General features: G+C 51.1%; 8 protein-coding genes across 8 annotated transcripts; 3 read left to right on the top strand and 5 right to left on the bottom strand.

The window, feature by feature from the left end:
- Window positions 1–439: 439 nt before the first annotated feature.
- Window positions 440–1,054, bottom strand: N7458_003254 (uncharacterized protein; the record flags this gene model as incomplete). Its single annotated transcript, XM_056906637.1, has 1 exon — window positions 440–1,054. One exon carries the CDS (start codon window positions 1,052–1,054, stop codon window positions 440–442), a length of 615 nt encoding a protein of 204 aa, XP_056770744.1.
- Window positions 1,055–1,407: 353 nt separating this feature from the next.
- On the bottom strand, window positions 1,408–1,664 carry N7458_003253 (uncharacterized protein; the record flags this gene model as incomplete). Its single annotated transcript, XM_056906636.1, has 2 exons — window positions 1,408–1,593; window positions 1,644–1,664. The coding sequence occupies 2 exons, from the start codon at window positions 1,662–1,664 to the stop codon at window positions 1,408–1,410; spliced, it is 207 nt and encodes a 68-aa protein (XP_056770743.1).
- A 1,991-nt stretch (window positions 1,665–3,655) lies between these two features.
- On the top strand, window positions 3,656–5,136 carry N7458_003252 (GNAT family N-acetyltransferase; the record flags this gene model as incomplete). Its single annotated transcript, XM_056906635.1, has 2 exons — window positions 3,656–3,818; window positions 4,607–5,136. The coding sequence occupies 2 exons, from the start codon at window positions 3,656–3,658 to the stop codon at window positions 5,134–5,136; spliced, it is 693 nt and encodes a 230-aa protein (XP_056770742.1).
- Window positions 5,137–5,648: 512 nt separating this feature from the next.
- Window positions 5,649–6,505, bottom strand: N7458_003251 (copper acquisition factor BIM1-like domain-containing protein; the record flags this gene model as incomplete). The annotated part of the gene is made up of 3 exons (XM_056906634.1): window positions 5,649–5,849; window positions 5,914–6,227; window positions 6,289–6,505. 3 exons carry the CDS (start codon window positions 6,503–6,505, stop codon window positions 5,649–5,651), a joined length of 732 nt encoding a protein of 243 aa, XP_056770741.1.
- A 1,216-nt stretch (window positions 6,506–7,721) lies between these two features.
- Window positions 7,722–8,741, top strand: N7458_003250 (SRR1 family protein; the record flags this gene model as incomplete). The annotated part of the gene is made up of 1 exon (XM_056906633.1): window positions 7,722–8,741. The coding sequence occupies one exon, from the start codon at window positions 7,722–7,724 to the stop codon at window positions 8,739–8,741; it is 1,020 nt and encodes a 339-aa protein (XP_056770740.1).
- A 722-nt stretch (window positions 8,742–9,463) lies between these two features.
- Window positions 9,464–11,429, bottom strand: bgt3 (uncharacterized protein; the record flags this gene model as incomplete). Its single annotated transcript, XM_056906632.1, has 2 exons — window positions 9,464–9,608; window positions 9,670–11,429. 2 exons carry the CDS (start codon window positions 11,427–11,429, stop codon window positions 9,464–9,466), a joined length of 1,905 nt encoding a protein of 634 aa, XP_056770739.1.
- A 1,576-nt stretch (window positions 11,430–13,005) lies between these two features.
- Window positions 13,006–16,756, bottom strand: N7458_003248 (uncharacterized protein; the record flags this gene model as incomplete). Its single annotated transcript, XM_056906631.1, has 6 exons — window positions 13,006–13,193; window positions 13,463–14,167; window positions 14,715–15,809; window positions 15,915–15,923; window positions 15,978–16,287; window positions 16,361–16,756. 6 exons carry the CDS (start codon window positions 16,754–16,756, stop codon window positions 13,006–13,008), a joined length of 2,703 nt encoding a protein of 900 aa, XP_056770738.1.
- Window positions 16,757–18,812: 2,056 nt separating this feature from the next.
- N7458_003247 (uncharacterized protein) lies at window positions 18,813–19,094 on the top strand (the record flags this gene model as incomplete). Its single annotated transcript, XM_056906630.1, has 1 exon — window positions 18,813–19,094. The coding sequence occupies one exon, from the start codon at window positions 18,813–18,815 to the stop codon at window positions 19,092–19,094; it is 282 nt and encodes a 93-aa protein (XP_056770737.1).
- Between the last annotated feature and the right edge of the window lie 8,356 nt (window positions 19,095–27,450).

The following is a 27,450-nucleotide window of genomic DNA, read 5'->3' as shown; positions in this document are numbered from 1 at the left end:
GTCCGTTATTCATTATGTAATCAAACTTATTTACTCACTGACCTTGACCTGACCGAGCGACCCTAAGCTGCTTACTGAGCGGCCCTGATTTACTCAAACGTCAACGCAGAGATAAGTCCATTTTTAGTTCAAACTAAGTGGAATCAGTAGGAGACGCTATTGGGAGCACACAATGACCGAAAAGTTGAACGAATTTAACATAAGAGTATAGTGATATTTGATTTCAATAACAAAGAGAGATACAGAAAGCCAACGCTGATCATGGCTATTCTAAAGGCTATGCGACTGTTACGGAAAACGAGGACAGCCGAAGCAATAAGACTGGATCTCTCTGTTGATGAGTTCAGAACTAAGAAGCTAGCTAAAGATAGTAGCCCAGTCCGTCACCTAGCCTAACCTGTAACTGCGACCGTGATAACCGCATTCCCGATTATCCAAGTTAGTATGTCCATGGCTTATTCTCAGTGTCAGAAAATTTCGCCTGTAGGCGTCCTTGATTCTCTGTAGGACGTTGCTTCTCTGTGGACTTTTGGGAATCGGACGTTTTATCGACATTCGGGGGCAGCAGTGAGAGGCCGCTCACTGTATCTTGCTTCTCCGGAGGACGTTGCTGCTCTGCAGACTTTTGGGAATCGGGCGTTTCGTTGGCATTCGAGGGTAGTAGTGAGAGGCCGCTCACTGCAAGAAGGTCTTCGATGTTGGTGCTTCCACTCGGGGCAAGCCCACCACAGTCTTCAAAATCTTTCAGGACCTTGTCGATTATCTCCGCCTGGCCACTCATATGTAGAAAGTTTCCAATACAAGCGTGGATTTCGAGAAGTTTAGGATCTGGAAGTTCCCAACTTCCTTTGTGAACTCTGAACTTGACAAGCCGATTTTTAGGTAAATTTCGTATTGGCCCTGTGGCGGTATCTGGAAAGGTCTTAATTCGATATTGGTGAGCAACTCCGGTTGCTTCAAAAATAAGTCTGAATTGACCGAATTCCGTGTGAAGTTGGGAGTCTAGCATCAGGACGTTCTTTTCCGAATTAATCTGTTCTGAGGTAAAGGACATGTTGCGAAGAACTGGAAAGTAGCGCCTTAAATTGACCCAAATCTTCGCATGTCTGTCCACTACCTCGCCGTCATTGGCCTGAAAGGATCCAAGTGCAAATGGAATAATGTGGGCCGCTTCAAGATGGGTTGTTATTGCGTTCCGTGGATAGGCATGGCTGTGACTGTACTGCCCTGTTGCAAGACATTTGTTGCCATCCCTTTCTAAACAGTAGTGCCGGAGTTGCGACTGAGAGCTTCTACTGATAGGGACGATGTTTAGGCTCTTGAGATTCTCGATTGAATCTTCAACGCCAGAACGCGGAGACGGAGTGATTTCAGTGGGTGTTTTGCCACCCTGTGCTTTCATAGGAATCAATAATCCATTTCTGATGCTTTGGACCAGTTGCCGAAGCGTCTCATCGTTTGCACACCCTGAAACGTCCCCCGCCAGATTTTTTTTCCGTCAGGAGGAAGGGTCTTGAAGAAGTCACGGAGGAATTCCTTGGTTTTGTCCGTGGGTTCAAGTGGTGCGTAACTATTCAGCTTTCGATCCAGTTTCTAGCTTGATTATGAGTATCGAGAAGACTAGATAACACGGAAGGACTCACCGTCTTTGAGGATGATGACATTCTGCCGGTTACCCACGTTGGGTGCGCTTGGGGCCAGTCTGGAGGGTATGGCAGTTCCAGTAAAAGCAAGGCGGCCGAATCAGCTGTGATAGTTGAGAAGGGGATTGATGATAGATAAGTACGATTAGTTGAAGCCTTGCAAAGGAGATGATGAATGAGTGCGATTGGTTGGAGGAAAGTTGGGTGGGGGCATGGAGCCAGGCTTAAAGTCATTTCTCACCGCTTTCCCTATTCACTTAGGACTGGAAGAAGAGGTATCCGTGCCTTTCTGCCCACCCAAACCGCTACCCGCTTTGGGTGCAATCCTGACCTTTCCGCAATCCTGACCTTTTTCCTACCAGTAGTCTTCTACTAGCCAATTCAACCACCAACGATGCCTAAATCTACTACTTTTGATGAATCTCGCATAGCCGAGGCCTGCCAAATGGTTTTATCTCAAAGAAAGCCGAAATCAGATTTCCTCGCGATTATCGGGCTAATTCGCAAGAAGGCGTTTACACAGCGAATTATCCGCGAATCCTTCAGAGATCGTAGAATCTATCTAGTTGATAGTAGTAAGGTTGTTAATGACCTTGCTAAGGAATTAGTGATTCCTAATCTATACGCACTAGATCTTCGCTCATAGGGCTCGCATACACTATTACCACCACTACCTAATCTCTCGTCTTCTAGTGTTGAAAATAGCCCTCCGAAATCTATCGAAGCACTATGTAAGAATCAGGCGAAGGTTACTGAACACCTCGAGGATCTATCAGATAAGATACAGCGAAATCTATCGAGGTTGATGGCGCACCAGCGGGAGATAGCGGAGGAGCTTTCGATGACGCGGGATACAATTCAGCGTATAAGGGTCGCGCAGGCCCCAGTACGTCGAAAATACACCAAGCGACAGGTTAAACCACTTAGCCAGACTGGTATATTAACTACACGCGATGCGAATCGATCGATTAAGACCAGGAAGGAGGAGGAATTGGCCAAGGAGGAAAGGAAGCTAGCTAAGCAGTTCAAGAAAATATATGGCTACGAACCCCCACAGCGATCGGAGGAATCTATTCAGCGGGCAATTGCTAATGAGGAAGCGGCTAGGCAGGCAGGAGAGGTTTTTTTTGTTGATAATTAGCTAGTTGGTTGGTAAATTTGACGATTTCTCTACAAAAAGGTCAGGATTGCGGGCGCACCCAAAGCGGGAAGCGCTGATACAGCGCGCTGGACAATTGAGAGCTGATGAGTAAGCAGTGACTGAGTGATCACATGACTGCACTGACCAGATCACTGAGCATGGGCCCGTGCTGACATTTACTCGGTGAGCCTGAGCCTGATCGCCCTCATTAAAGCGGCGGCAGCCCAGACAGGAAAGCCCCACCCGGCGGACAAAATCCTGTGTATATAGGCGCATATATCCTCATTTGTAATCCCCAATGAAGTCCACGAGCAACTAGCGACAATCAATTAAAATGCGTTGAATCATCTTCCTGTCCAATTCAAAGTCAATTGGAGACAGCTGTTCTTTTGAAGGTCTCAGTGTAGCGGGATGTGCCTGAGTCCAGAGTTTGTCTCGACACCACGATCCGCGAGTCTTTCCACAAGGAGTGCAAACGAGAACAGCGACGGAACAAACCATAGGTATCCGAGGCAAAAGGTCTCTATCAAGACCTCTGCCTTTCTTCCCTCCTCGCAATCTTCTTCAGACAGAATCCAACCCTCTGGCGAAAGATATTCCTCCGCCTCTTGCATACTCTACGATGCCACTCTGCTTGGCCAGTTCAGAGAACTCCACTAACACACTACAAATAGCCTCTATCCAAAGATCACCAACAATACTGGGTCAAGGGCAGATACCTTGACTGTCCCTCTTGGTGGAATCATTGTATGTTGCACTGCCCTGCTCGATGTTTCGAGAACCTACCTGACTGGCTGCGCTCCAGCCTACAGCCCAGGGTCTGTTCGTTCTTCTCTCGCGCTTCAACCAATCGTGTATCCCTAACGCATCAATGCCAATGGGTAAGGGAGACACTATTTCTTGCTTTGCGATCAAGGACATCAGACCTGGCGAAGAGATCACTTTCGCTTACTTTGGAGAATTCGATTGCTTGCTCAGTCACACGCGCCACAAATTACTGCACTTCGTCTGCAAGTGCAAGGCATGCCTTCCAGGTACGGCCTTCCACCAAGCCAGTACCTTCGGTGCTGAGGTTCCCAAGACCGGGCGGTTGTTTGGAGTTTGGTTCTGTGGTTGAGTTGGTTCAATGTATTGAGCGGGGATCCAGTCAACATAGAATGTTCTCCATTATTGATGGATATGTGCAAAATGAACATCTCTTTCAGATACTGTTTGTTGTAACTGAGCTAGACTCCTGTATCAATCCACATGACTCGGGTGTTCGAGTGGAACAGCTATGACTGAATGATTCGTAACGGCCCGCGTAAACGATGGCGTTCCATATGCTAGACTATTACATTCAGGGTTCTGCTTAAACTGCGATGCTGTCTATATGTCAATTATATCCATTCTCCTCGCTTTCTTATTTTACACACTTGATATTGTTTTGATCATCAAGTAACACTCTACGGGCCATATTTCTTCTGCTAGACACAGCTCCCCTTTCTCAGCTATAGCGAAGTTTATGACGGAGCCCTGAGTCAGATGCGCTGGGCTTTTCCCACATCTGTCTGGAGACGATAGAGCTTAACAAGGTTGCTTGGAGTCTGCAGGTAGATCGTCAACGTCTCAAGAGAACTACCCAATTAACTAGCTGCAGATCTTGGGTTCCCTGGATTCCAGAATTGCTTGGCAATAGGGCGTCCCAATTGATCCACCCCGAGTAAGCTGAATGGTTGCCTAATACTTCTGTGTGCGGTCTGTTGAAGAGAAAAGAAAAGCTTGCAAGTGAAATCCTAGATCAGTGTTCTCTTCTTTAATTCCTTCCTCTGACAACTCCCAGATAATGTGGGGGAAATTTCCACCGATTCCACCCCGAACAGGAACTCAATTCTCACATTTCGCGAAGTCACCGAGGACAACTGGCGCGCGGTAGCAAATTTAAGCCTCAAGCCCGGCCAGACAGGCAACCTCGCCCCAAATGTGTGGTCTCTCTGTGAAGCTCATTACTCCGAAGACGCATGGGTACGAGCTATCTACGCCGACGAAACGCTTGTCGGTATGCTGATGATGGCGATCTGGGATCCGGATGAGGCCTACTATATCTGGCGATTCATGATTGATGGCCGGTATCAGGGTCTTGGGTATGGTCGACGGGGTGTGGAGTTCGCGATTGCACATATACGACAGCATAATCCTCGGGCAAAGACTTTGGGGGTGATGTCAACTCCACCGGAAGGGAAAAAGAGCGAAAATCCGCTTAAGAATGTGAAACCTGAGGATTCGCCCCATAGGTTTTATGAGAGGCTTGGTTTTAAGGAGATTGCACCGCCGGATGAAGATGGGGAAATCATGATGTCGATAGACTTGTAGGTAGTCAATGTGAGATAGGAGCTTTCCTATTCTTACTTACATGTGCCGCCACGTTTATGAAAGTGCTCAGAGTCAATCAGTCCATGGTCACGCTGGGTGAGTGCAGCGACTGTCCATTGGGCGTCCATTGGATACCTGCCCTTAAAAGGATGTTGGATTAGCTGTTTTTATTGTATGATTGGATTTGGGGTATCCCTATGATATGCATTAGAGCAATGCCAGTAGGCAGAAATGCAGGGGAAAATCGCCGAACATTAGAACTAAATTTTGAAAAAAAAGGTGTGATGAGAAAATGCTCTGTGTTCTTCATTAAACCTAGCACTCGTTAACCAGCACGCCAAACACCTAAATGATTTCATGAAAAGAAGCACAAAATCGGAGTATCCGAAGCATGATAAGCGATCATATTCAACATTGTATCGCAGCAATCATTCCAGTCCAAGCTAGGGTATGTTCAAAAGAGGAAACAACAACACGCACATAAATGCATCAGAAGACAAGACTGGAAATATCTACATGAATGCTGCCGCGAGTAGGAATGGCACGACTGCGGTCCACATGTGTCGTGGGGGCTGCAGCATGGCTGCACCGGACCCGATACCCGAGGTCGTGTACACGTACTGGAAACTGAGATCGCTGGAGTTGAAGCAGTTATCAGTGGTGACCTCGGCAATCTTAGAGTCTCCGTTTTCGGCGAAGATGATATCAACGCACTGCATGAATCGATGTTAGTACACAATAATGGGAATAGCCAGGCGTATGAGAAGTTGAACATACATTAAACAGCCCGGCGCCATGCTTCGCAGCCTCTACCACTTGAATTGTGGCAAAATCACCGGGCTTGACGCTAATATTGGCCGGCAGAGGCACTTGAGGTAGACAAAAGGTTCCTGGGTAGGGGTTGTTCGAGGGACCGGTGATCTGGAAAGGCCCCAGGACAGTGTGGCTCATATTCTCTGGGACCTCACCGAGTCCCATGTTGATGTAGATTAAGGCCGTCTCGTGGCCTGGGAACCAGCCAGGCTGCATAGCGAGAGCGCCGCCACCGACGGGCCAGTACGAGCGGTTCGTAGAAGTTGGCATTCCACCGCCTAGAGAGAGGGGTTGATTCTTAGTGGGTGCTCCGAGGGTGATGATTTTGGAGATTCTTACATGGGTAAATCCACTCCATTCCGTAGGGATAGTAAAGGGAGTCATTTTTGGAGTTGTAGGCGACACCCAGTCCATTTGCTTCGGCGACGGTACCGTTGGTTAACAGGTTATTCCCTCGGTAGCCGGGGTAGGTGATGATGGTGTGGGCGCGGGCAACAGCTGCCCACAACAGGACGATCAAAGTCGCCCATCGCAATGATAATTGCTGCATAGCCATGTTGAAATATGTATGGTCGATTCAGGCAGTAGCAGGACTCGGGGGATTGCTGACACAGTAACGCGGGCGGGCACGTAAGATGCAACAAAATTGCAGTCTCGCCAGGTCACCGCTAATCGTGACGCTCGGCGTCGCTCTGCTCTCGCTCCTAATTGTAGTACAGAAGAGACGACAAGCGATGGAGCATGGAATTCAATCCGGCGTAGCTGTAGAGGAAGCTCGACCAAGGCATAAACCGCGGACGGCGGTCGAGGGCCGATCGGCCTCTTTTTTGAGGGGGCTTCGACGTGCAGTCTGGCCATGGGGTGTGGACGAGTCAGGATGCAGGACCCAGATGTGACAGCGACTGCAGCTTACACAGAATCTGAGTGGACGAGAGGGACAATGCGGAGCACCACTGGGCAAGGATATTGGGGACCATCACGCTCTTCTGCAAGTGCCGTCACTGGGTTCTGGGATGTGATTGGGTGAGTGCCCTGAGTTGGAAGCGCCGACGGGCTACGCCAACTGCGGGCGGTCTTGAGAGGGGAGGGGGCGTTGAAGAGTTGGTCTCTGGCGCTAACAGCTTACACTGCGAGCTATGGATGACACCAGTACAGTCAGACTGCTCCGACAATACTAGGGGGGATGTTGTGGGGGTGCTACCTGAAGACAAGATTATCAAGAGTGGTTGAACTATGTAGGCCACCATGGCCAGTATCTCAAATATACAATGCTTAGACAGCGTAGGATCTAGATCTATCGTTATAAAAAGGACAAACCAATGCTCACATAAGCTACGGAGGAGCTCATCTCTAAACAGTTCAAGTGGAGGCCGACCGTGGGGCTATGATTTGCATAGCCAGAATCAAAGCTGGCACTTGTCAGTACACAAATTTTTGCCAATAAGCATTCCAGAAGCAACTCAAGGATATCTGATGATATTCAGAGATTATATGCCCCGCCAATATCATGCGCTCTTTTCCTTCTCCTAATAACCATACCCTTTGGAGGGACCTTCTAACCTATGCGAGTGGAATCAACAAACAGCTGACTAACCAGAGTTTATCGATAAACTGATAACCAGTCAACGACAACACAATCAACAATCGATAAGAGATAACAGATAAGCCCTCGAAGAAATCCATCAACCCCCACCATCCAAAGCACCCAAATCCAAGACGTCCAATCCCCTCCATATCAGAACCAATTGACCACCAATTCTACCCTCAACACCATGCCACACACATCCCGCAAAAAGCGCACCACTGCCACAACCCAAAAGCGCCTCCAAGTCACCGACGACGACAGCTGGACACACGTCACCTCCAGCACCAATGTCCGGCGTGTGCTACGCGGTACCCGCGCAAAGCCTAGCGAGCAAGACTCCCAATTAAATTCTCCGGTGCAAGCGCAAGACCAGAATCAAGAGCAAGACCTCTCCAAAGCTAATCCGGGTGATGTCGAGCCTGTCCTCGGCCCAGCAGAGGCGCCGGGGCGATTAACCCTGGAGGAGCTGCAGGCACAGTACCGCGGGTATCGCGAGAGATGGGTGAGCTCGGAGACGTGGAAGCGGTTGGAGGGGCAGCTTGGAGCGCGAATTACGGAGCGCGCGAGTATGACTGCTGCCGAAGCTGAAGATGGAACTGGAACTGCGCAGAATACAGGACCCGTGGACGCCATTGTCTGCGTTGGACTTGGTAGTCCGAGCGGATTCCTGCGTGGAGGATGGGTCGATCGACGGAGCGTATCGATGTATCAACTGGCGGCGTTGGAAACTATTGCGCAGCGGGTCTCTCGTTCGTTGCACCACTCCCTTTACACCCTCTCCATCCCCTGTCATAGCCAAGCTAAACTAATCTTCTACGCAGTCTGCACCCCCTCAACCCCAATCCAAATCTACGCACAAGACCCCGTCTTCAACGCCCTCGACAAATCCCTCCTCTCATCCCTGCACATAGACGTAATCACCCACCCAACCGCCTTCACCCTCATCACCCCGCGAACCCTCCTCTTCTGCCCCGGCGCCGAGCGCAAACACCTCGAGCAATTGCTCCCGTCGAACCCGTGCATGGTATTCGGCGGGCCGTTGGAGGATACGGAGTCGGATGTTATTCAAGGGTTTGCGGGGAGGGTTGGGTCGGTAGTGTTGGTGCCGTTTGAGGTTTGTGAGTATGCGTTTTGGAAGACGAGGCTTTATTTTAGAGATGAGTCTAAGGGGGAAGAGGTGAGGGATGGGAGGGTGGAGGTGGTTTGAAGAGATGCAGAGGAGGGTGGAAGGTTGGGTTGGGTTGCATTGCATTTTGCGGAGTTGGGAAAATTATATACTGGACCTTTGGAGATCTTGCATGTCACAGTGGAATACCATGTCTGTCTTGGATCTATCTCGTCCCAGTTGATTTGGGATAATAACTAGTCACCCTTGGAGCCCTAACAGAGTTCTCCTACGTATTCACAACAATATACCCATCGCAAAATCGGGTGTGGTCATTATTAATGGCCATATGTACATTGAAACCCCCAATCGGCGCAGTAAAAGACAAACTAGGACACATCATCCCCAAAATCAATGTTCAATGCAAGGTCCACCCCAGTTGGAGGAGACCACCGAAGAATACAAGATCATAAACCAAGGAAGCGCAGTGGCGCATCAGAACGCCAAACAGACGTAAAAAAAAAAAAAGAAAGAAAGAAAACAAGGACCAAAGTACCATGCAAGGGTATGAGATACCCCATGAAGAGGCTCGATGGATAAGGTGACGAGGGTGAAAGGATCGACAAGGCATAACGTGAATGCAGAAACAAGACGCGAAGAGTCATTATTTTAGCAGAGTCGGGGAATCGGGTAGTCGGTAAAAGGATAGACGTGAATAGAAGGTACAAGGCGAGGACAAGACGGATATACAGGTACGAATGTGGTGAGGCGCAAGGGTATTTTCATGGTCATGATTCCCGTTATGAAGAGGTCCGACACAAGACCTACGAGGCAGTCTTGCCTCCGCAATCGGGGATCTTGAGGCCTGACTTGATCTTGCGCGCAGCGTCCATGAGACCCCACTTGTCTTCCCACTCTTTGCCGGGGGTGTTGTACTGAACCTTCCAGGGCTCATCGAATGCCTCGAACCTGAGAGTTGGGTAAGCAATTGTCACTAAAGCAAGGGGGGGGGTTGTGGGTGGTAGCTTACCAGAAATAGTCCGTGCCGTTTTCCAGAGCCTGGCAGACCCATTCAGACATGAAGGTATTCATGTTGTCAATGCTTGCGACAGAGCCCGGGGTACTAGAGTCACAAGTTGGGCTCGATCCACAGTCCTTACCACCTCCGCTGGGCCAGCCCACCTCAGAGATGACTTGCTTCTTGGTAGTCCCCTTGGTCAAAACGACATCGTGTTGTTGCCAAAAGTCCCAGGTCCAGGCCGCGGCGACGTCGACGTTGACTCCGGCGAAGAATGGGTGTACGTTGGACATGACCACATCGACGGCATCAGCCAGGTCAGCGTTCCAATTATCGCCGAGGTCGGATGTGGCCACCTCCATGTCATTCAGATTGCGCTTCTTCAATTCAGAGGCAACACCTGTGATGTAGCTGATCAAGCTCGTTTCCGCGGACTGCAGGTCACTACCAGCGCGGTATAGCGCTTCGTTACCGACAATCACGCCCTTGAAGATGGAGGGATCCTTGGTATCGTCGATGATCTTGTACAGTTGGTCGAGCTGGCGGTTAGTGGTTGTCGTGTTGGGATCGATCCACACACCCAGCCAGAGCTTCATATCCGTCAAGCCAAGCTGGCTGATCGCATGCAAAGTCATCTCGGTCTGATTGCAGTCAGTGCCGTAAAGGCGGACGGTGTTGGTAAGTTGAGAAAGCACGGCCAAGTCACGAGTGACATTATTCTGCGAGGGAGGATACTTCAAGCACAGCGGGTACTGGACGCCCCATGGTGTATAATCCATGCCGGGGAAGACCTTGTGCAAATCCGGGTTGTTCATCAGCGCCTTGATCTCATCAGAATCCTTATTGAGATCTCCATTCTGCGCCGTGTCGCTAGTTGCAGAATTGTCACCTGACGACGATGATGACGATCCATTATTGTGCTTCGTTCCCAGCGTTCCACCCAGGGCACCACCAATAATCGCACCCAGGACAATCAAACCGAGGACGAGACCCGCGATCAAACCACGCTTCTTGCGAGCAGCCATACCACCACCCATCGCGGCCTTTTCCTGTGCCGCCGCACTTCGTCTCCCAGCTTCCAAACCACCACCTGGCACGGGTCCATATGACGGATTGGCATTGCCGCCACGATTAAAGAGTCCGCCGAGACCAGCCCCGGCTGCAGCGCCCGCAGCCGGCGCAGCTCCATTCTGCGCCCTCGGCATAAACTCATCATCGCCGTCGTCCGCAATATCCTCTGGGTTGATATCCCCAGAAACATGCCCAGTGCTATACTGCGACTGTCGATGGTACGGCCCATCGCTCACGATCCCACCACCACCGTAAGCCCCATGATACTGGTCCAACATACTGCGCCGGTTTGAACCCGCATCACTGAGATGTGTTGATGACTGGGCCGGTGTGTGCAAGCCCGGCGAAGCGCCCGCGACACCAAACGCCACGTTCGATCCATACGACTGCTCTGGCCGCAGCGATTCTGAGCTCCCCACACCCGGGGTATATGGAATATAAGGATTGTCCGAGCCGGTGGTGTGATAACCGCGCTCAGCAGGGCCGGAGAAACCGTCGTGATAATCCATGCCGTGTACCGCGTCGACACCGCTTAGGCGATCGTGGCTGTTGGCGACACCGAGGGCGATTCCGCTGATGCCGCCGCCGACCGAAGCAGGGCCAAGATTGTCTACGCCGGGGGTGACGGAGGAATTTTGGCGCAGGGGCTGGCCGTAGCGATGGGGCGGCGGCGCGGGGATGTCGTTGTCGTCGCGGTTCATTTGAGGGTTCAACAACGCCCAGTTGGGGGCGGCGGACGGGAGGGTGTCCGGGTTTAAGGGTCCGTAGGAGGGAACGCAAGGGTTGCAGAGCTGAGATTCCTCGGGTGTAGTAGTGGGGAGAGGTATCTTTTGTCGATGGTCTTTTGTTGTGAGGAATTTGCAGGATGAAGAAGGGAGAGAGGAATAGGAGGACGTGACGTGGAGGAGAGTAGATGGCCAGAATAATAATTAACGTGCCGGCATTACGGAGACAGACTGCTCCACGAGATCCACGGTTCCCAGGATTGAGGGGGAGCGGGACGATTTAGGAGCTGAGGCGCAGTGTGTGTCAGGTAGATCGGACGAAGGATGAGGACGGTATTCTGAAAGAAAAACAACTAGTGCTTCGTTCCGACCGGACGAAGAGGCTTAGGCCGGAACGAGGAAGGTTTGGAGGCTGCTGATGGCTGATGACGGTCGCAGTCAACACGACAAAAACACCAGGTCACTTCGTCCTCCTTTGGTCCTGCTGTGGCCGGGACAACCGTTTGAGGAAGTGGATCAGGGCCCTCGAGGGCTAAGCAACGGGTTCGTTGAGGGCTAGTTTTCCCTAGTCTTGCATACCTGATGGTAGATTATTGAATATACCCCTATTGTCCAGTCCTGCCCTCGAGTCAACTGCCGAGGACTATTAAATATGAGGCGAGTCTCTGGATGTCCTCTTCCTCCTGCCCGTGTCTCACCCCCGTCCACACGCTGTTCCCGGAAGGGTCCTGTCAAGGTGGAGCATAACCAGACCGTGTGGGGCCAGTCCCCCGTCCCTGGCGAGTCCCTGACGAGACCCTGGCGAGTCCCTGGCCGAGTGCTGGTGTCCGTGCTATTTTTGGCCCAGAATGCGACCCTTGGGAAAGGACCACGCCAGGACCATGAACCAACCGCGGAACTGCCGCTGGATGGTCCAGTCTCAGCGACAGAGGAGTGTACTTCCTGTAGGAGGATACAGACGAATATAAGACATGCGAAGAATCAGAATTAGGCTATACCGAAGCATTGGACAGATCTCATGATTGGTAAGAAAGATTGCATCCGTAGTCCATGTGGAGAATCCAAGCTCAGCCTATGCATACATCGAAAGCAGACAGTTTACGACAGAAGGAATACTGGCAATCATGGTTGGAACTCGTAAGCCCAACGTATCCTAATAAATCAGATCCAGGCCATACATCATCCATCATAATCATTTCATCATCGAGAAAACCAATCCCTACGCCGTAAAGCCATTCCCAGTGTCTGTCCAGTTTCCACGCGTCCTTTTGTGGTTTGCGGAGGTTTGTCGATCCCTTCATACATCGCCGAAAACAAACAAACTGCAGCCCCCGTCCAAGTATCAGTCATAGAAACTGATGTATCAGCGACAAAAAAAAGAGACAACAAGCATCCTCAAACATCAATCATAACCATAGCCATCAACCATCAATCGTTCACGTAAACAATCATCTCATCATCATCAAAGCATCACCCATCATCTCATCAACATCCATCGTCTACGTATCTCCTCCCCAAGCATAACTCTATAACCCATCCATACGGGCCTTGTTTAGCTCTCCACCTCCTCCACACTCCGCTGCGACGCACTCGGCCGTCCCATCTCCATCTCCAACCTCCGCTCCCTACGCTCCAAGAACCGACGCTTCCCCCGCCGCGTATCAAAGTGTTCGGGAATCTCGGTCGCATCCTGACCCGCAGCCAGCATACTACTACGCATTTTATTCCGGTAGGCATCCACTAGTCATCAAACATATTTGTTAGCGGGGAATCCTTCATCATCTCACGGGTTGTCTCGGTTCGGTACGTTCGCGCAAAAAGTGAGACAAAGTCTCAGCCGCGTTCGGCACGTGGAGGCGCTAAAGCACGGTCCTCGGCATGGAAGGGACATGACATGACATGACACGAGATGAACACGAGGGATCAAACGAACGACAAAAAAATAAGTGTGATACGAGACTAGCCACGAGCGCGAGGTGCAAGTAAGGGGGTGAGTGGGAGGTACTTACGCGATCGCTGCAAAAAGAGCCTCCGCTCGGCAAACACCCGGCTCTGACTCCAGCTCAGTCGGTATCCGAGGTCATTCAAGAGAACTTCTTTGTGGTGTTTGCGACGCGAGAGCTGGGGCACGTCGATCTCGCGCTCGCCATCGAGCGAAGGGGCAAGAACACTCGTTCGGCCGATGGTGGCGTTTGAATCATCCGTCTGCTCGGTGTCATCGCGGGAGAACCGCTTATTCGGTACGCTCGAGCCAGGGGCATCCTTCATCTGCACGGGGAAGTATGTTCGCGGGTAGACGGCGTTGGCCATGCGATAGGAATCCGGGATCTCGTCCATGTTGACTTTATCCAGCATGACCTTGACGCGGACGCGTGCTCCGCGTTGCGGATCCTCGACTAGGATGAAGGTGCGCCGCTTGCCGTCGGGTAGTTGGCCGAAGAGGTCTTCGTTGCTGGGACTGGCGTTGAAATTCTCTGTTTCGGCGCTCGTGCTGTCCATGTGGCTGGATGTTGCGATTGTATGATGGCGACCGAGTGCGCCGAGGCTGCTATCGCGGAGCAAGGGTGGCATTGATGGGCCAACGCTGGCGGACACGGGAACAATGGTGGCATCATGGAAGACTTGAGCGGTCCGAATGTCACTAGCAAGCGGCGCGGATGGTAGGCGCATCGAGTCAACGGGGCGCTGAGTAGCGCTGGTGTAGTCTGTGGTGCCTATGGGAAAGAAAAACGAAACCAGACGAGAAGAAATTAGCCTACGCTTGAACTTGCATGTTGTGGAGGGTGTTGGGCCTCTCCGGGTCCAACAGAAAAGAAATGAAAGCACGATCAGGCGCGCGGCGGCATCGATGATAGACAGAACAGCATAGGGTATGAAATAACGAAAGCCAAAGAGAAGAGGACAGAAAAAGCGAGAAGTCGGAACCAACAGAAGAAGTAACCAAGTCCAAAGCCAAGAGTCCGATAATAGAGATACACCGGATCAACGTCTCGTACAGAAGCCATCAAGATCGACATATCGACATACACCATAGATCAACTCCTCACATGTACACAAACACTCATCCACAAGCCATACAAGAAAGAGGCGAACAGCGGCATTCACATACATCCCAGTCCATCAAGATCCAAAAAGGTATAGAACAGAAAACAACAATCGAAAAAAATACAATATTCATAGGAAAAAGACTCCGCCGCGCGCGTGGCACCAAAGAGAAACATCGACAGGAATCAAAAACATATCACATCGGTGGAAACATACCGCTGACTTCCTCAATCTTAGGGCTACCATCCGGTTGAGCGTGATGATGATGCAACTGTGGCGGTCCCATCGACATATGTCCCGGACCACCAAGACTATGTCGCGGACCCTGAGGCCCCGACATCGTTGGGGTACTAGGCAACCCCGTGCCTACGGGGCCTGCAGCCGTCATATGCGGCGTGGGAGGAGCCATCGACTGCTTGCGATAGTTGACCTTGGCCTGGCGGCGGACTCGTCTACTGCGCAGACGCGGGTCCTGGTTGCTATTGCGCCAGCTATCGACGGCGCGCTGGATGAGTCCGCGCTTACCGCGCAGCGAGGGGTTCAGTTCGGCGAGTGCCCAGCCCACGGTGTTGCACTCGGTCTCGTAGACCAGTCGGTTCCCGCGGTATTGGTCTTTGTTGCAGCAGGCGCGTGGGTAGACGCAGTTCTCCGTTTTGAAGTCTTGGCTGAGAGTGTCCACGTTGACGGACTCGACGTCGCAACGGATCGTGTACTCCATTTTCACCCGGTCCCGTGAGTACTCGAATGCAATCCATTGCACTCCGTTGCTGTCCTGTCGCACCACGAGCGGCGTAGTGGCCGGGATAGGGCCTGGAGCGGCGCTCGAGCTCGTTCCCAGCGGTGATGTTTGGTGGACGCTACCTGTTTGGAGGCCGGTGTTGGAGGTTGATGGGAGAGGAGGATTCAGCATTGGTCGTTGGGCTGCTATGGGCTGGGGATTCGGATCCATCTTTATGGACGGACTGCTGGACAGCGCGGAGTTGGAGGCGTGTGATGATAGGTGCGGTGACATATGTGCCGTCGCCGTCTGAGGGGGCATCATCATGGATTGCGAGGTGAGGGTGTGTGATTGAGGGGAAGGATGCGCTGCATAAGGCGACGGTTGCACTGGGTGCATCGGCGAATATGGCGGATAGCCGTACATCTGAGGCGGCATCTGGGGGGACTGGGTGTACATGTTGCGACCATGCTGATCATGCGGTTGCGAAGCTACAGATGCGGGAGAGTTGGATTGAGGAGTGTGGTAAATTGGTGGGTAAGAAGGCCTCTGCATTTGAGCGGTGGTTGCCATGAGGTCTGGTGGTCCTAGGTCTCAGTTTATGGATCAGTTGGGAAGGTTCCGAGATCGTGGGACATCTCAACACGTAACATGTAGAATGTCAAAGTACAAAACATGACATGAGATTTCAGACACACAGTGCGCAACTGCAATATCATTGTACATGCTCAAGCAAAAGAAATGAAAGCAACCGAACAGACAAAGAAAGGTCCTTGGCTTACCGCTAGAAGGATATGGATTCGAAGATGTGGCGGTTGTATATGACGTCGGATGGGTGGTAGAGTAAGGCGACTCTTGTGGCGGTTGGCCGTACGCACTATGGGACTGTAGAAGGCCGTTCCCTAGTGGGTTATGTGAAGGGGGGTATGTGGAGTTTGGAATAGAGGAAGTAGACTGGGTTGGCGAAATAGGGCTTTGTTTCCCAAGCGGCGCGAGAAGACCTAATCGTGGCTGCTGGAGAGATTGCAAATGGTGTGAGCTCGGACGCACCGAACTACTACCGTATCGAAGCTATTGCAGGGGCACATATCAGTATGACTGGAGGCTTTCGAGACTCTCCTCCAAGGTTCGAGAGAGGTGGTACAACCATCTCAGAACGTGGGAAAAGGGCAAAGGAAATGGGGGCACGAGGGAACTTGAGAACACAGGATCTTCCAAGGGACAACATCAACAACGGGGATTTCCAATGCTCCCAAAGATTTGAGAGAGGCTCCACGGCTTTTTGGAAGATTATGTGGTGAGAGGGTAAGCAATGGGTAGGGTTGCCACCAAAGAAGCCTCGAGCAGGGATGGGCATAGGCGCATAACGAATGGCCACGATTGTAACCAGGATGCGCCAGTCAGGGCTGAAAGAGAACCCGCGGATCTGTGTAGCACTGAAGAGGTTGCGACACAGCGACTGGTTCACTTTTGTTCCGAAGGGACCAAGCCAGCCTGATGATGCACTTGGTACACAGACTTCGGGAGCATGAGCTCTCATCGCGGGAATTGCGCCCCGATATCTGATCCTATGTCATGCTGGTTTTGCGCAAAACACACTTTGTAAAGGATAGACCATCCTTGCGGGCTTTTGGCGATGCCTTTTGAATTGGATCTGGCTAGATGCATGGGCAATGGCCCCCAGCACATCGAGAAATTTCAGCTTCGTGGCGGTTGTCGATCCCCGCACGGCAGAAGAATGACACCTCATCTCAATTGACAGATCAGGTGGTTCTTGGCTTTCATGTTGACGGGCCTTTGGTCGCTATCTGGTGCAACTGATAAAGTGCTCATCCCTGCCAATGCCGCTTGATATGCCCCCGGGGTGTGGTGGTGATGTTTTTGTGGGGAGAAAAAAGGGCAGTCCACCGCGTGATGCGAGATCGTCCCAATGATAGAGGAGGGAAACAATGGAAGGGAAATCCAAGAACCCATCGGAATGATATTGTAGTAGGAAAATCTTGCAACTCAATCTATGACGCGGGTGCTTGCAGGGCAAAACGAGAACGGCGAAGTCAAAGGGCAGGCATGAGAAACATCATGTATTCCCAGAGGAAAATGTCGAGGGGAAACAATGGAATAGAAAACACTGAAGGAAAACAGGAATTGGTGGAGTACTCACTGAATCATCAACTGGTTCTTCCTTGTATTTTGACACCGCAAGAGGACCCAGGTCAGTCTGTACCATGCCGGTCACAGGGAAGGCCTCTGTTGTGGTCTGGGACAGAATCTCCAGCTTTGATGCAGATGGGGAGGACAAGGACAAGGACAGGAACCGGGGGGGAGGGGAGGGACAAGAGAAATAAGGGAAAGAACTAGGATGCGAAGCCGAGGATTTGGCAAGACTCCAAGCGGAATGAGGAGAGTGACAAGTCGGAAGAACCAAAGGATCAGGCACAGTTCGGTACGGTTAGATAGAATAAGGTACGGAGTAGTACTGTAGGGTCGGACGGTGCAAAGGGACGGGTCTAATACTCGGCCCAGTCGGTTTAGTCGATCCTGTAGGTCCAGGTAAGGTATAATAAAATGTAAAAAAAGAAATCGGGAAAGGAAGAGGTCCAGAATTTGATGAAGATCCCGAATTCAAGCCTGGAACCAGCTGCGCGACACAACGGAGGCTGTGAAGTGGTGGACTCGGATGGATTGAATGGCGTCGAGGGGTTGGTTGCGACTGGGGTTCGGGGCACGATAGAGGGGGTCGATGCGTGTGAAGGCAAGTGGAGGGTCCAGGGTCATGATCGATTATTTAGCTGCGCTCGTCAGACCCATGCCCGTTCAATTTGAATGGAGAGTTTCTAATTTAAAGGATGAGCGTGTTGTTGTTGGTAGGATCGGCCGGTAGAATGGACAGGGAAATAAAGGAAAACGATGGAGAATAAAATAGAAATCTGAAATCTCCATAAAGAAAGGGAAAAAAAACGACAGGAAACGAGAATAAAAAAAATAATCTCGAGGAAAATAAAATTGATAGCATAAATCGAATAATCAAAGAAAGAGGAGGGGAAATCGAAAATAAAATTCCCAAAAATGACCGATGAGGAATAGCCACCACGAACCAAAAAAAAAAGGCGACAATTAAAAGAATAAAAAATGATAAATTGATAAAAAAGAATTGCTTTAAAAAGGGTTATGGAGGACAGACCATCACGACTACAGTATACGACAACTACACGTCGTCCAGCGACTAACTAGAAATCCAGAGGAGCGCCTACTTTCGAAGGAGCGACGACTAGCCAACCGATCTGGTATCAGAATGAGCTGGTCGCTAGCGAAAGAGTAGTGTAATATTGACCAGGATGAGTGCAGGACGCAGGGAGATTACGTCGCCAGCGACTCGTCCGGTAAACATCCAAGCCTCAGGTAGAGGGAGTCAATGACAGGTGCCTAGCCAAAACTGGAGAGGTTGGTCGCGGAAGAGCGGGCTTATGGAACTGGACAGGTGAGAAATATGGAAGTCCAACTATGAGACCAGGAAATCTATGTACATCGCAGTCGATGGTCGAGCTGTGGACAGGTTGGACGGCAGGAGGGGAGAGAGGAAAATAATGATTTGCAGCATGCAGAACGGCGTGTGTGGCAGTAAGAAACAAAGTGCCAAGTGGGACACACTTGAAAGGCAATCGAGCAAGGTCAGAAACCCAAATCCCAAAAATCAAAACCATCGTGTGGAAAAGCCACCGCTTAGCCTCTTAGCCTCGACCGGTGGAGACTGGGGGAGGACCCCATCCTGGTGGCTTACTGCCGAGGGAAATCAAGAGATGGAACGAGGTCATCGCTGCTTTGACCTGGGACCATGGAAGATTGAAGACTACAAGGTGGAACAGAACAACCCGCACTAAACTGCGGAGTATGGACAAGTTGCTTCAAGTCCCGTCCTCCATCCACTGTCAAGACTCAGAGATGATACCAACAACAGCCTAGCATTGAACGCTCGAAGGTCTCCACCAAAGTAAGCACACTAAAGCAGGTTAGTTATCGGACCACATTCTTTGTCTTGCGTCGATCTATACTCGATTGGTTCCCAACGGCGGAACAGCAAGCATGGCGCCTGGATCGAAGGGACGAACCAACCATCGCATCCACCCCCCACCTAGGGTGTAGAATACAACTGTATAGCTGGATATCGGCAAGAACCGTTCCTCGGAGCTTACGGAGGGACGGTGATACGTCCAGGAAAACAAAGGCAGAGCGCCCGCGTTGACCTCGATGTTGGGACCCCCCTTCGTAATTAGGATTGGTGCAGCGGGCGCAGCAAGTCAACGCAGACGCAGGACAAGCAGGCCGGGCAGGACAGGAAGACACAAAGAAGTGACGTGATGTACCCGAGGAAATTGATTTTGTATTGGTCTGAAGGTTCCCGGCAGGATTCACCTGGAATATGGAATAAATGGATACACCATACTCTATACAGACAAGTGCCAATGACAGGAAAGTAACGGTCCTCAAGGCGCAGAAAAAGTGAGATTTCTTTCTTAATCAAAACCAAATATGAAGAGACTACTAAAATTAAGCAGGAGACTTTGGAGAAGGTTTTCCACCTTTTCTATTCGTGCACTTCTTGAATCTCACCTGGACTTTTGGAGCCCAACCCTCCGTCTGGACCCGATCGCCAATTGGGCGGAGGGAGCAAGGCAGGGCAAATGTTTGCGCCCACAGCGTGAGGTATATATTTTATCGTTAACTAAGCGACATCAGAGGGTGTTCCATGATGTTTTGAATCAACTGTGCATCGGATGATTAGACGGGGTCCCTGGTAACTGATCCAAGAATAAAACACTTGTTTCCTCCTCGACAGAGTCTAGAAGTGATCGGCGTGGAGATTAAATGCCCCCAGTGGACCTCGGGAAGCTAGACAGAACGAAGAACAGGACCGAGAAAAGAGGCCCACCATGCAGGTCCACGAGTCGAAAGCAGAAATTAGAAGAAAGATGGAGGGGAACAGTCTCACAGCTGACTAGAGAGGACTCAGAAAGAACGGTTGACATCGGGTTCGTGCAGAGGACAGTTTCAGGTACCATCCTGGAGCAGGGTAAACGAAGTAACTAAGCTACAGTAGGTTGAGTGATTTTCCTGCAAAGTATATCGAGGAAGAACTAATCAGAGCAAAGCAGCGTGTGGATCGGTTTAAACAGGCCATGCAAGCTGACCGGGTTACACACGATCTCACGAAGACATTTCCCATGTACTACCACAAAGTAATGTCCTACGTAGTGAACCCATCAGCCTTATTTCCACGCTCTCCAGCAACTTTCATACCACCACGATCTTCGATGGGCCACGACTCCACCCGCCTCCGGCCCCGTCTAAATAAACTCGAAACAACCTAACGGCGCCCATCACCTATCACACCTCCGGCCTGCGTTCGTGGCAGCAAGCATCAGCAAGCATCCGTGTAACCCTGTCTAGGTCCTTGGTCCTAATCCTGGTCCTAGTCTCTGGTCCTGATCTTGATCTTACTCGTCTCCCAGCCTCAACATGGCGCGGAGATCGATGAACCCGTTACCACGGCCAATGGAGCTGCTGCTGCTGCTTTCCGAGATACGGAGGATACGGGGAAACTCAGGACCGATCTGGTCGAAAGTACTTCCCATCCTCCGTACTGCATACAATTAGGGACGAAACGGCTAACAAGACGTGCTATCCTATACACCTCAAAAAAAACAAGCGAGAGGGCTATTCGAGTCCGGCCCTCCTTCTCGTCTTGTCTTTTGGTCTCTTCTCTTCTCTCCACCCTCCTTCATCCCCTCTAAAAAAGCAAAAGACCAAGCCCGCGGACGGTGCTTGAGTCAAGTCCAGCATAGCATCCAATAGGACTTTCCTTCATTCTAGACACCACCCCCGATGCGGGCCTCCACCCGGGTTCGCCCCCCTGGAGGAGGTTAGCGGGGCCTGTTAGTGACTCTTGGCGCTTTGCAATCGACGGGCTGTTCGAGAAGCGCTGAGGCGCCACCCGGGACCTCAATCTGGGAGCTACGGAAGGATGAAGGGCCCATCCAGCCCTCCATCCCAGCTAACCGAGTTTGTTTCCTCTCTCCCCCTTGGTCTCTTTTTTTTCCAATTATTTCTCCGGAGAGGACGCTGCACGCGGTCGACGCACGACACCTTTGATATCCCTCAGGTCTCCACGCTGCGTTGTAGCCATGTGAATTGGACCAAAAGGCTTATCCAGTCCGTCCATCTTTCCGATCCAGTATGAGCGGTACCTACGCACATTCCCTCCCAGCCTCTTTACTGCAGCCATACCTTGGCTCTCTGGCTTGTTTGCCCAACTACTCCGGACGGAGGAAATCGATACTCCTCCGTATAGTCCCCTCTTTTCTCCGGTGGAGAAAGCCCCCAATCCATCCCGCTGGACGGCCCATCTCCTGGCCCAAACAAAGGGAGAGACCAAAGTCACCAAGCAATGATGTCAGGCCGATTGTACGGAGTAGTGATGGAGAGGAGATGGGTATCCGCCCAAGCGAGGTCGATGATGTCTATCAGCTCCCCGATCTCCCCGTGGGCCCACCCTTTCATTTTACGGAGCCCCGGTCCTTCGTGACCGTGTCCCTCGAGCCTCGAGTAGCGTCAGTCTTGTTAAATGTACGGAGTACAGTCAGTACCACCTTCATAGCCGCCCAGGGACGGATAATCGGCTTTTGCGGCTCAAGAACCCACGCTCAGTCTACCCAAATAGGTATACCCAGCATGACGATGGCTGGGCTGGTGCAGCAGCAGCGCTTTTCCTTTGCGGAGGGGAATAGAATTGGGTTCTTACATGCTCAAGGCTCCCCTCCGTACATACTCCTTCCTATTCAGCGACTCGCAAACTATATGTAGCTCTCTCATAAATTACATACATACTCCGTACAAAGTAAGAGACAATCAGTCTCACCGGCCCCTTGGACTAGGCGATGTGTGTAAGTTTGATCGAGTGCTTCCAGAACCAGGCTAGTCCCACGGGTCGTCGTAATCGCAGACATCAGCCATTCAGGAAGACCCAATACCAAACCTTCGCCAATGGCCATCGCTCGATCCCGACACTACTACATTGCCCAGGACGGTACTGTGATACTCTTTTACATTGAACGTCCATTCTGAATGTCCGGAGGATCCGTCTTAAGCGGGGCAACCGTCAGTCTTCGACAGGAACTCAGGGCCGAAGGTTGGAGCTAACGCGGAGCGCATGGCCATCCCCCCTTTTTTTCCTTTTTCTTTTTTTTTCTCTTGACTTTCGTCGTGCCCTTGGCTTTTTTAACTTTCAACATGTTTCTAGCGTGGGGCCGGAGGGCAGCGATGCCATTCTAGACCGGGACTACGCTGGCGTCTGGCTGTGATCGATGCAGGGTGTCGAGGAGGTCCGCGAGTGTCCGTCGCGACAAGCCGTACCCGCTCCAGTCCCCACCACCATCCACTGATGATTGACTTTTCATGTGTTGAAGGCTAACTACTTTACTCCGTACGATTTTCAATCTTTGGATTTTGTTGGTCGGAGGAAAAGCTCAAGTGTATTAGCTTAGGTTAACTCCGGCCCCGAACTCCGTATCTACAGTATTCATTGATCGGCCAGGCTTCTCTTAGGCGAAGGGGAGCTACTGGGCAATGCCCCACCATGTTGAATGGACCGATGCGATTACTATATCGAGTATAAGGTGGCCGCCTATAGAAAAAGCTCGATGCATGTCCTGCGAAAGATCCAATACGCTCCGTAACAAGGACCGTTCGTATATCCACAATCTTCTTCTACAACCTTCTTCTTCTGGCAATGAATTCTCCCCTACACGCACTGACGTGCACCAAAAACAGACTGACCATGCAGAAGCACGTCGTAAGATCGAAAAAGCCCCGCATCGTATCGCCCCCAACCTGACCGTCTTTTAAGGAGAAGACAGACAGCTGACAGCCTCATGCGAATTTTCGAGGTCGTACCGCACCAGAATGGTTTCACCGTTAGAACAGTGATCTAAGCTCTCCTTAACTGGGCCTAGTGGATGGGGCTAAACGGGAAGAGGGGAGACATGGGCATTCTAGCGAACCAAGGACCACAACAAGACAAGGGTCGGGGAAAGCTCCAGGGGGTGGAATGATGGGGTCTCGAAAAGCGGCTGCGGTTGATCCGCCCAGGGGTGTCGATTGGTAATTGTGAACAGGACTGGGGGCCGGAAGAGTGGCTGATTGAGAGCAGGAGAATGATTCCCCCTCTTCTCACTGCTTACCCCCTTCAACTTGATTTGCCTCTACTAAGTGAGCCACTACCGCCCCGGATCGCCTAGCGAGAGACGGTTCCAGACGGGCCACGGGGGAAAAGCCCTAAGTTAGCCGGGGGTGATCAAAAAGCCCCGGGTCTTGGGATGAATGAGTTTGGCTGACCGTACATGTACCACTCGACCGTATACTGAATCTGTGTACTCCGTACTCTGGCGAGGACTATTTCTCGCAGCTTATTCTCTCCTTCCTCAAGGTTTCCCACAATCTGTTTCGTATACACTCCGACTCCGGTCTCCGTACTATAACGCCGAGAATAAGACCAGGAATGGGCGAAAAAGTCAATTCGCGAACTAAAGCCGTAGCTCCGGGGGCCCCTCCTATCGTTCTGTGCCTCACGGTCGGGAAGAGAGTAGCCCAATAAAAATATCAGTAATCATAATTTATGGCCTTGATGGTAAACGAGAATGGCTTTGCGTCAAACGCACTACTTACGGAGGAGACTCCGGTCTGTCGATCAGGATACGTCATGCACAGGACAAACTCCCTCTGGCGAGATGGCCTGTGCGGGTGGTCGCATTGTCCGATATGAACTACAAATGAATAATTGTCTGTCCAATACTGCCAGGCAAGAGTTCAATCGACTACAGAGGATATACAAGGGAGCAATGCACTTGTGACTCTTATTGGCGAGGGCTATAGCTCAGCCACCACCGCGCTCGATAGAGTCGCTTCCTTTGTCTCGCATCGCTAGCTCAGTAGCAGCCTGGGAGATAGAGCGATGAGCTAGCCAATGGCCCTTCCCTCTAGTTAGTTAGTTAACTCATCCATTATTGATAATAAATCCTCCATTCGAATCGCAAGGCCGGTATTAGTCTATTAATCTGCGGCGCATCACAGTCATCCAATGTGACCCTTTCCACTTAGGACCTCCTCATGGTTGGAGCTCTGCCTTGATGGGGTTTCCACCAATGTATTAAGCCCGAGAACGCCTCGTAATTGATGAACAACAAGACTCAATTAGGGCGATCAAGTAGTTAGTTAATACTTTTATAGGACTACTTAGTAATTCTAACTCTGTATAGTAAAAGCTCCGTGCCAGTGGCTAAGAGAAAAGCCACAACTTCATGGTTATACAGTAATAGCTTATACTTTGCCTTCAATTCCGTCAAGTATGTTGCTCAGTAAGTAGCTACATGTACTCTGCCTGGTACAGAGCATATTCTCCAATCACTTCTCCGAGTGTGTTACTCGACAGCCAGGCCGCCTTAGACGAAGACAGGGCCCCGTTGGAACGCTCCCATCCCTTGCTGCGTGCAGGTCCTGCGTTTGAGAGCTGCCACAAGCCAGGAGCATCAACCATTCTCTGCACATGGCCCGTTCTGAAGTCATTTTGACCTCATTAAGCGGCTCATGGATCTGAAATTGGCCCATGGCTGACCACAGTACATACTAATGTCAATAAAGGCCACAGCAGCCACAGGAAGATCGGTCTCCGACCGCCTCGCCAAGTTATAGTCTCTCTATTATCATTCTTTCGGACAACCCATACAATCGATTTCAGCAGGCCCGCCGTCATAGTGCTTCGCTTGACTAGTATCAGGCAATGCGTCAGCCCTGCCGCTTGCCATCTTCATTAGCAAACGGTGTCCTTGGTGTGACGACGATGCCTCGCCTGAGTCGGAGGAACTTGGATGTTGCGGCGGCCGCATGTCGTAATGGATGGAAGACCCTCCATCCATGAATGATATATAGCACTGTACTACAAGGGCTCAGGGGTCAACGTGGGATCACTCCGCACTGAATCGTGCTCGGTATAGAAGGAAGCAAGCGGAGACAAACTGGCCCAACGAATTCTATATGCTAGTGGTTCGCCGTGAGATGGAATAGGTATTTAAATGGTCACCACGGAGTAAAGGAGAGTAAGAATCAACATTTGAATAGTAGTGTTTCGAGTAAGCTACACTCTTTGGATGTACATAGTCGAAGCGCCCGAGGAGTACCAAGGTATGTATTCTGTTACCTACTTGGGTTCCTTCACAACCACCAAAAAGGCTCGACATGCTCCATCTATTCCTCTATCCAGTATCTTCCCTTCATAGCATCTAACCTGAAATAAAGTTGTCGTACCCTGGTCCGCTCGAACGCACGGAAACATCGTGTCCCCTGTCTAGCACGAGGGGATCTGCCCCGGGAGGCGTCAACGGTTTTTCGATAGTCTGCCCTGTTCGTGCGGGCCGGAGGAGCCGTGCCCATACCAAGCCGGGTGGAAACAAGCCAAGAGGGGCTCCTGCCTCGAAGCCGCTCTTGAGATGAATTATTTACTTATGAATTATGGGGCCGTAGCGGGGGCCGGGGGTCAGCGCTAAGTTTCTTGCCAAGCGAGCCAGCCAGCCAAGCGAGCCAGCCAGCCAAGCTCGCTGCTCCGGCCGTGGCTATTACTCTTATTGCCAGTGTCTATACGCTTGGTGCACGAGCTGCTCTTTCTGGGCAATGCCCATTGTTCATTGCATAAAATGGGGGATGGGAGACTCTCCGCGGACCGGATCATGCGTAGCCATTCTATCGTCCGAGGGGAATCCTCCGGTGGCGGTTATACGAGTGTAGACATGGGGGTGAACGTTATAGAGCATCTGGTCGCTAATCAATTCTGGTGCATTCCCTGGTAATTTCAATGTCATTTCATTATTCTGGCTCTGGCTCTACTAACTACTGCAATAGCAGTCTATATTCCGATGACACTATGTCTTCAGGAACTACATATAGTTTTTCAGCCCGACGCGTTCTCTTTTCTTTTAGCGTAGCGACTCTGCCCGAATGAACACGCAATACGGTGACCCCCTATATCCTGCATTCAGCCTCATCTCCTCTGTCTGATTTGTGAATGCTCAATGTTTGCTTCAAGTTATGTTTCGGGGGATTATTATTCAGTAATCCAGCTAATGCCCGACTCTCGAATACAACTTAATGCCACACTACCAGTAGGAACTAAAGAACGTCGAGGCCAAGTCTTGTATCGGCCCCACCATCCGCCTCCGATGGCCCACGAGCACTGGCTTCAACGATGGCGGGTGCTGCGTACGCTGGACCCGAGACGGAATCATGGTTAGCGCTCCCTGCGGTACGTCGACATTGATTGATTCTGCCTAGAGCCGAAATATCCACAGAAGGCAGATCTCGTAATCGAGGTTACCCTGATCACTGGTCGAGCCACGAAAAGAGAATAATTTCGCTTGCACCGGCCACTCCGATTTCAAGAAGTTAATTCTGGCGCAAAGGACGAGAGTGCTCCGGCAGGACGGAGCTTGCTTCAAGAGCCAAATCCTCGCTAAACCCTATGTACGCAGCGAGAAGTGGATTGCCATGCTAAACCCTAAACTCATATCTATGTCGCGACCGTGGCTGGGGAGGAAATGATTAGCGTAGAGAATGCCCAAGTCCTTCGTGTCCTGTACTGCGCGTGCTAGGTAAACCAGCTGTCTCCAGTTGCTATTCGCTAGCTACTATTCGTGCTTTTTGACCGCACTTCAAAATATTCGATGCATCGGCAGTCTTGTTCACCGATACTTCTAGACGCAAGCAACAGGCTCCAGTAGACTTTTTGGTTTCGGCCCATCAGAGCACTTGTGAGGCGTCCAGCGGCGCAACGGCATTAACCTGCAGCAGCGTGCGCAGTAGCGTGTCGCGTGGCCGGAGCTGGACTCTTGTTTCAGAATATCTCCAGACCAGGCGCTGCAGGTAAGAGAGGAGGGGGCTATCAAAGACTCGCTCGGCCCAAGATACCCGCTAGGTTAGAATGGCAATTCTTCCAGTCGATCGCTGCAGGTCGAGATCGATGGTGAATTAGCGGAGATGTGATCAAATAACGCACACCGTTCCTATGGTTAGCTCTATGAGCGGTTGAAAATGGAACAGCCACACATGGGGCATGTACACTCTTGCCCAAGGCATATCTCACTGTGGCTACTTCTCATGATCCTGGAGAACCAGACAGGTTCCAGTATCTCTTCA

The sequence above is a fragment of the Penicillium daleae genome, assembly GCF_028827525.1.
Source record: "Penicillium daleae strain IBT 16125 chromosome Unknown utg000002l_segment0_segment0, whole genome shotgun sequence".
Lineage (NCBI taxonomy): Eukaryota > Fungi > Ascomycota > Eurotiomycetes > Eurotiales > Aspergillaceae > Penicillium > Penicillium daleae.
The sequence above is the reverse complement of the archived record's forward strand: the minus strand, read 5'-3'. Positions and strand labels throughout refer to the sequence as shown.